The following is a 7,314-nucleotide window of genomic DNA, read 5'->3' as shown; positions in this document are numbered from 1 at the left end:
GCCCTTGTCAGCGCCACAGACCGCGACTCGGGAGCCAACGGGCAGGTGCGCTGCAGCCTCCGTGGCCACGACCACTTCACCCTGCAGCGCGCCTATGAGGACAGCTACATGATCGTCACCACAGCGGCGCTGGACCGCGAGCGCATCCCCGAGTACAACCTCACTGTGGTGGCCGAGGACCTGGGCTCGCCACCGTTCAAGACTGTCCGCCAGTACACAGTGCGAGTGAGCGATGAGAATGACAACGCCCCGCTGTTCGCCAAGCCCCTCTATGAGGTGGCTGTGCCAGAGAACAACCCCCCAGGTGCCTACATCACCACCGTGGTTGCCCGTGACCCCGACCTTGGCCACAACGGTAAGGTCACCTACCGTCTTCTGGAGACACAGGTCATGGGGGCTCCCATCTCCACTTACGTCTCAGTTGACCCTGCCACTGGCGCCATCTATGCCCTCAGGACGTTCAACTATGAGATCCTCAAGCAATTGGACCTCAGGATCCAAGCCACTGATGGAGGCTCCCCACAGCTCTCCAGCAGCACCCTTGTCAAAGTGAGGATGGTGGACCAGAACGACAACCCTCCTGTCATCATCCACCCAGTGCTCACCAATGGGACAGTGGAAATTGGCGTGTCCAGTAAAACCTCCCGTGACTCCCTGGTGGCCCAGATCAAAGCTCGAGATGCAGATGATGGGGCCAATGCTGAGCTCACCTTTGCCTTCCTGGAAGAGCCTCAGCAGGATCTTTTTGCCATCAGCCCAAGTACTGGGGACATTGTGCTGAGGGGCGACCTCTCTGAAGAGCTGGGACAGCTGTTCAAGGTCATCCTCACTGTGACAGACAACGGCAGACCCCCCCTGGCCACGACTGCCACAGTCAACTTCCTGGTGACTGCCTCTGCTCCTTCCAGTATCCAGGAGATAGCCAAGCCCAGCTCCTGGGAAGGAAAGGCTTTGCAGTGGGACATCCCTCTGATCGTGATCATCGTCCTGGCAGGCAGCTGCACCCTCCTCCTGGTGGCTATAATCACCATCGCCACCACCTGCAACAGGCGCAAGAAGGGGAACGAGATCAAAAACAATGCTTCCCTGAAGGAGCAGATAGACATCTCCCACCTGGAGAAGGGCCAGCAGGAGGAGAACAGCCAGAGGGGGAACGTGTTTGAGGTACGAACCTTTCCCAGCAAAACCTCTTTCACCAGCCCTGACCCGTCTCCTGTTGCCGAAGAGATCTCCACTGCTGAGAGCAGCAGCGACAGCACTTGCCTCTATGAGGGTCAGAAGAGGCTCAGAGGACCAAGTGGGGAGGTAAGATCCTGACACAGGGAAGGGGGTCAGAGGGTGGGGGGATCTCGGAGGATGTGAATTGCAGAGATGTGGATCTGATACTGATTTACCCTTCACTACTTCCCCCCCTCACCTCTCCTTTGATCCCCTACCCCAGCAGGGTTTTGCTGCTGCTCCGAACTACAGCAAGGAGCCTGCTCCCCCTGTGGCCATTTGGAAGGGACACTCATTCAACACCATCTCCGGCCGAGAGGCGGAGAAGTTCAGTGGCAAAGACAGTGGCAAAGGTGACAGTGATTTTAACGACAGCGACTCAGATATCAGCGGAGACGCCCTGAAAAAAGACCTCATCACACACATGCAGAATGGTAAGAGCTTACCCTGTGCTCCTGACTGGCACCTCCGGCCAGACAGACGTGGGGGGGGGGTTGGCAATGTGGACAGAGGGACCTAACCCTGGGGCTCAGTGATTAGGCAAGGGCAGCTGGAGGGGGAAACCTGATGCTGAGTGACTCACACTGCCAGTCTCTTTGCAGCATGCTGTTAGATGCTGATTCGTCTCCACACAGAGTGCCCAGCACAAATGAGCAGATGTTGAAAGTCCTGTAGGATTGGGGTTTTTTTCCTCACCAAAAATGCTTCCTCTAAGGTTAGGGTTGCATGGAGTATCCCTAGCAAAACGGCATAACCTTCCCAAGCATGATTTTTGCTGTGCTGCAGAGCATCACCTCCCAACTCCCACTGTCAGCACATCAAATCATCCCATGACTGATAACTCTGAGGATTACGAATTACGTGGATCTATTCCTGCAGTAACAACAGGTTTCTCCTTCTCTCCCTTTAGGTCTGTGGGCATGTACAGCTGAGTGCAAGATCCTGGGTCACTCAGACCGCTGCTGGAGCCCCTCCTGTGGCCGAGCCAACCCTCACCCCTCTCCCCATCCTTCGGCACCCCTCTCCACCTTCTGCAAGAGCACATCCTTGCCCAGGGATCCCCTTCGCAGGGACAACTTTTATCAAGCCCAGCTGCCCAAAACAGTGGGGCTTCAGAGTGTCTATGAGAAGGTGCTGCACAGGGACTTTGACCGGACAATGACGCTCCTCTCCCCACCACGCCCTGCACGGCTCCCCGATCTTCAGGAGATTGGGGTGCCCCTCTACCCAGCCCCCTCGACTAGATACCTGGGTCCCCAGACTGACACAGCTGAGAAGGTGTAGCCCAACACTCTCCATGCTCAAGTACACACATCCCTGCACCCACACGGCTAGGTCACTCCTGAGAGCCTTTAAGTTATTGACCAGACCCAGTGCTGTTCATGTAAATATGCAAGATGTGCCTTAAAAATGAAGTTGTTGATGTGATTTCCAATCACATCAATACTGTTTGATATTTGCAAACAAAAGTATTGTTTGTAGTTAATGTAATTTTTATGAAATGTGCAGTATTTAAATTTTTTTGTTCATGTTTTCTACATTGTTTCTTGTTTTCTGCTTTTGGTTCACCCATGGCCTGCCATTTTTTGTAGTGTTTTTAACCTGTACATTGTGTAATGTAATGTTTGTACATAATGAAAATTGGTTATATTTTTATATAATAAAAGCTTAAAAAGTGGGAATTCTTGCCAAAGCGGCTGTCTGAAAGACACAATAATAATAATAATAATTAATAATAACCTGAATATGTAAAGCCTTGTAAGGGAAAGTACTCTTTCATGGTGTAATAATAACCTAAGCAACCCAGTGTACTGAGAAGTTTGCCTTGCCAAATGTGACTTGTATTTCTTGAGTCTGTGGTCAACTTAAAGTTAAATGTTATTTAATTGCCTTTGGTTCCTGTAATCTGTGTCACTCATAAACACTAATAAAGGTTTTGTGATGTGTCGGAGGGATCTGTTAATGGATTTCATGCTTTAGAGCACAGAGGGCTTCACAGGTTAACAAACTTATTTTGTGCAGAGAAATGCAGTGGGGAGGAGCCTGAATTATGCTACTTTTATTCTTGACCACCCTTCCTCTCTGGCAATACCCCACTGAAAGTTTAGCTCTGGAGATTTTAATGATGGGTTACTGGGTGAGAGGGAGGACTGGGTGACTTCATTATCTGGTCTGAGCTCTTCCAGCCCCATTCTTATCCTTCAGTGGCAGGAAGCAGTGTGATTTTAGTGAAGCACATGAAACAAATTCTGAAGTGCTTGTGCCATGCAAAGCTCAACTGGGAAGCAACATCTCTCATGGTCAGGAAAATCAGTGTCTATGGTGATTCATCTAAACCTGGCAGTAAAAAAAAAATGGTGCATTTAATTAACCAAGAGGGTTGTCTTGGTTAAATTTAGGGCTGAAGTCTGGGCTGAAGAGTGGGTGCTGTGAAGGAGGGCTGGGAGCCTCCCTGCCAGCTCATCATCAGTGATGCAGCGCAGCAAGTCTGCATGCGAAGTAATTACCCATAACTGAGGCTGAGGTGCTGAATTTGCGCTGCTGCCTAAAAAAGGAGGGTGATCTGATTAGCTGGTTCTTTGTCACCTCATTTGAAAGCCTGGGATATGTGCTGCTAGAACTCCACAGCAGGTTCCTAAGCTGCCAGCAGGTCCCTGGACTCTCCTGGGGGAGGCTGGTGGGAGGCAACTGCAGCCAAAGGGCAGTTCATTGCCTTGGGCTGAGGTGCTGAATTTGCGCTGCTGCCTGCAAAAGAGCCTGTGTGCTTCTGTGGGGCAGTGCTCATCACTGCCTAACCAGGAGATCAGGCCACCCCAGGGTGTAGTCGTCATGAAAAAGGAGGCAAATACAGTCACCTGTTCCTGTTCCCAAAGCAGCTTTCAGCAGTAAGCAGCTACAGTCTTGTTGGGATCTGGGGTATGTCTGTTCTGGGGTCCTACCTTCTGCCAGTAAAATGTGGGATTCATCCACTCAGCATTTAAATCTGACCCAGTCACTTTGCAGGGACACTGATTAGTGGAAATATATGGACATCTTCTCAGGACTTCTCATCTTGGCTCAGAGACAGGCAATGGGGACAGTTCAGGTCTATCACTGAAGCTCCTGATTTCTTCTTTGCCTGCAGGGCAAGGGGCAACAGCCCAGACTCCTTTAACCTTCAGATACCTAAAATTAGGTGAGGGAAATCCCCAAGCTACATCAGAAAAGAGCACACATCATCCAAAGTGCAGATCAGCAGAGAGGGGAGCCCAAGGCTTAGCTCTAGGGCAAGGGCCCTTGAAGCAAACATTAGCTCCACTGGTGCTATTTCTCTGTGCATGTCCTAGTTATTTCTTCTATTTTTTATCAACATAACAGATTGTTGCTACCATACTCCAGAAATTACTGCAGACTTATCAATTAAATTCTATTTATTTGCCAAGCATGGAGTGGCATCAGCCTTGTGCGATGTGTGGGGGAAGAGACTGTGCAGCCACACAACCTCTCCATCCTGTGCAGCTGCCCTCTCTGTCCTGTGGAGCTGCCCTCTCCTGCCTGCCTTTCCCTAGCTCAGAGGGCAGAGGTGAGAAGGGAGAGCAGGTACACAGGACTGGAGACAGCACTCTTTCACTCAGCTGACATTAATTCCACAGTCTAAACTGGCTACAGCAGCTGGAGATCACAAAAGCCCTAACACTGAGCCTAAGATACTCCTGTAGAATTCTCAGCTATGATGGAGCTCCGTTAGGATGCAAATCATCTCCTGAACCAGCCACCTAACACAGGCCTAGTCTATTTCACCAAGAAATTCCCCATCCCTCCCCACATGCAACCTGTGATGGCTTTAGATGTTTGCCCTGTGGATATCCAACACCTATCAAATCTTACCCAAGTGTTTTCAGATAGCACCAGGCAGTTTGCTGGTAGCAATTGCCATGAGACCATCCGATCTGAGAGCACTGACAGTGTGGCAAAATGAGGGAGCTGTAGCCACAATCATTTGCATGAAGGTGAAGATACCTCATAGCATCAGTAACAACAAGCCAGGCTGTTGGAGACCAGCAGACTCACAACCAAGTGCCAGCATCCAATTTCTTCTGCATGAAGGGAGAGGAATAACACAGGTGGGTAATTCCCACAGCCTCTCTTCTGGGTGTACCTGCACAGCCATGAAGATGTAGCTGCAAGACCCAGGACACACAGAAATGATGCTACAGCAGCACAGTCATGGAATTCCCTGTGTCCTAAGTGCCTCAGAGATGTTCTGGGACTGTGGGCTTGCAGATGCCACCCTGGAGAATTTGGGCACTTACCCAAACCTGTTCTAATTTTTAATAAATTCAATTCATTTTCCCAAAGTCGAGTCAGTTTTGCCCGTGAGAGTAATTAGTAAGTGAACTCTCTATATGTATCTTGACCCCATGAGCATGTTTTTTAAATCTGATTTTTCCCCTGTCCTGTAGGGAACTGAGGGACTGAGTGGCTGGGTGGGGATCTGGCTTCTGGCCAAGGTCAAGGCACCACACACACCAAGGAAAAAAGAACCCAAAGATGTTTTCTGTAGCACTTGAGAAAATAAATTTTTTTAAAAGTCATATTCTCACTGACCTGCTCTTATTTCCTGTGCCCCTTTAATGCCTTCAAGGGATGTTGCATGTTTAACCTTGTGTGATGGAACACCTAATTCTGGTTTCTGCAGTGCCTGCTCCAGATGCAGGACTCCCAGGGGGGCAGCACTCATGCTTCTAAGTGGATATGGTTGTGACATCCGGGATGGGGGCTCATTCCTGTGATTTTTACACATGTGAGACATGCTCAGAAGATGCTGTCTGGACCAGGCCCTGAAGGCAGAGAAGCATCAGGGTGGGGTTTACCTGATGATTCAGACAGATGTGCCTTTTGTGGCCAGTAGGTGTCTACATGCAGACAAGATGTCTTTGGTCGTGTGGCAGAGAAGGAGGGCTTGTCGGGGGGGTCTAGAGGGTTGCCTGGCTCACCTCACAGCAAGCACCTGCATATGCTTAGTAAAATGGCTCTCTGCTCTCCCATGACTGCATCAACTACCTCGCCATTGCACATGACAGCAGATTAAGCACCTGCCTTACACACAGACACACGTGGGTATAGAAATTCAGGTAGGTGCACTGTCACCAAAAAGATGTCACCCTTTTCTCCATGTCCAGCTTCATTTTCCCATTAGTCCTTTGCCACCTCGACCCAGGAAACCCATCTGCCCATGGGCTGATGTACAAAAGCTGGGTGGATCTCTGCAGGTTTAGCTCAACCAGACGTCAGGTGTATGTCAGACACTGTCAGGGAGGGGGCAAAGAGGAAGGAGGCCCCCAAAGCTTGGGAAGAAGGCAGAACTGCACTTTTGGGCAATTGCCAACAAGTAGAGCACCCCAGATGTAATGTAAAGCTTCTACAGTTTCTAAGTGAACTAAAGGACGGCCAAGGAGGAACCTAATGCCTTTTGGATGCTTTGAAGGTTTGTCATACTGCCAGCTCCCTCCCCAGTGTCACCTAAGCCCAAATTTAGGTTGAAGAATGTGGACAGGTAAGTGGGGAAAAGTGTTACTTCCTACCATATATGCCAAAGTCTTCATGCCTTCCTTATTTAAGAGGATGCTTTGGAGATGCTCCCTCGAGTCAGGTTTCCTTCTCCTTAGGTAGTGATAAAGATCCCTCCACTTGCCCTTGTTTCCTGATGGACAAAAAAACTGTTTTTGCACTCATGCCCATGATGCCTATGGCAGTGGGATCCTCACCACTCTCAGGGCTCTGAGACCTGCTGTCCATCCAACATTAATCACACCCGTAGGGCTTACAGGGAGCCAGGGACCCAACTGCAGGCAGGGAGGGATACAGGGATCAGCAGGGGGGCTGGCTTCAGTAGTTTCCCCCTGCAGGGCCAGGATTAAGATCCTGGTCGTTGAATTGGGAAGGGAGCAGATGGCCACCATCTGAGAAATGCAGTGATTTAGACTGAAAAGCCAGTGGATTCATTCAGTTGGTAATCATTATTATTTTGGAGTGGGCATTAGCATCCTCTGGGTCACAAGCAAAGCACCCATTTTAGCCTGCAGAGGACAAACCCTACTTGCCCATCAGCTCCTG

The 7,314-nt window shown here is 49.9% G+C and overlaps 1 protein-coding gene across 1 annotated transcript; it reads left to right on the top strand.

The window, feature by feature from the left end:
• Window positions 1–3: 3 nt before the first annotated feature.
• PCDH8 (protocadherin 8) lies at window positions 4–3,170 on the top strand (the record flags this gene model as incomplete). Its single annotated transcript, XM_010000879.1, has 3 exons — window positions 4–1,305; window positions 1,442–1,652; window positions 2,129–3,170. Coding segments are annotated over 3 exons (1,887 nt in total), but the record flags the coding sequence as incomplete, so codon positions are not given.
• Window positions 3,171–7,314: the final 4,144 nt, after the last annotated feature.

The sequence above is a fragment of the Chaetura pelagica genome, unplaced genomic scaffold (genome assembly GCF_000747805.2).
Source record: "Chaetura pelagica isolate M959 unplaced genomic scaffold, ChaPel_1.0 scaffold115, whole genome shotgun sequence".
NCBI classification, from domain to species: Eukaryota; Metazoa; Chordata; class Aves; order Apodiformes; family Apodidae; genus Chaetura; species Chaetura pelagica.
Note: the sequence above shows the minus strand (reverse complement) of the source record. Positions and strands in the feature narration are given on the sequence as shown.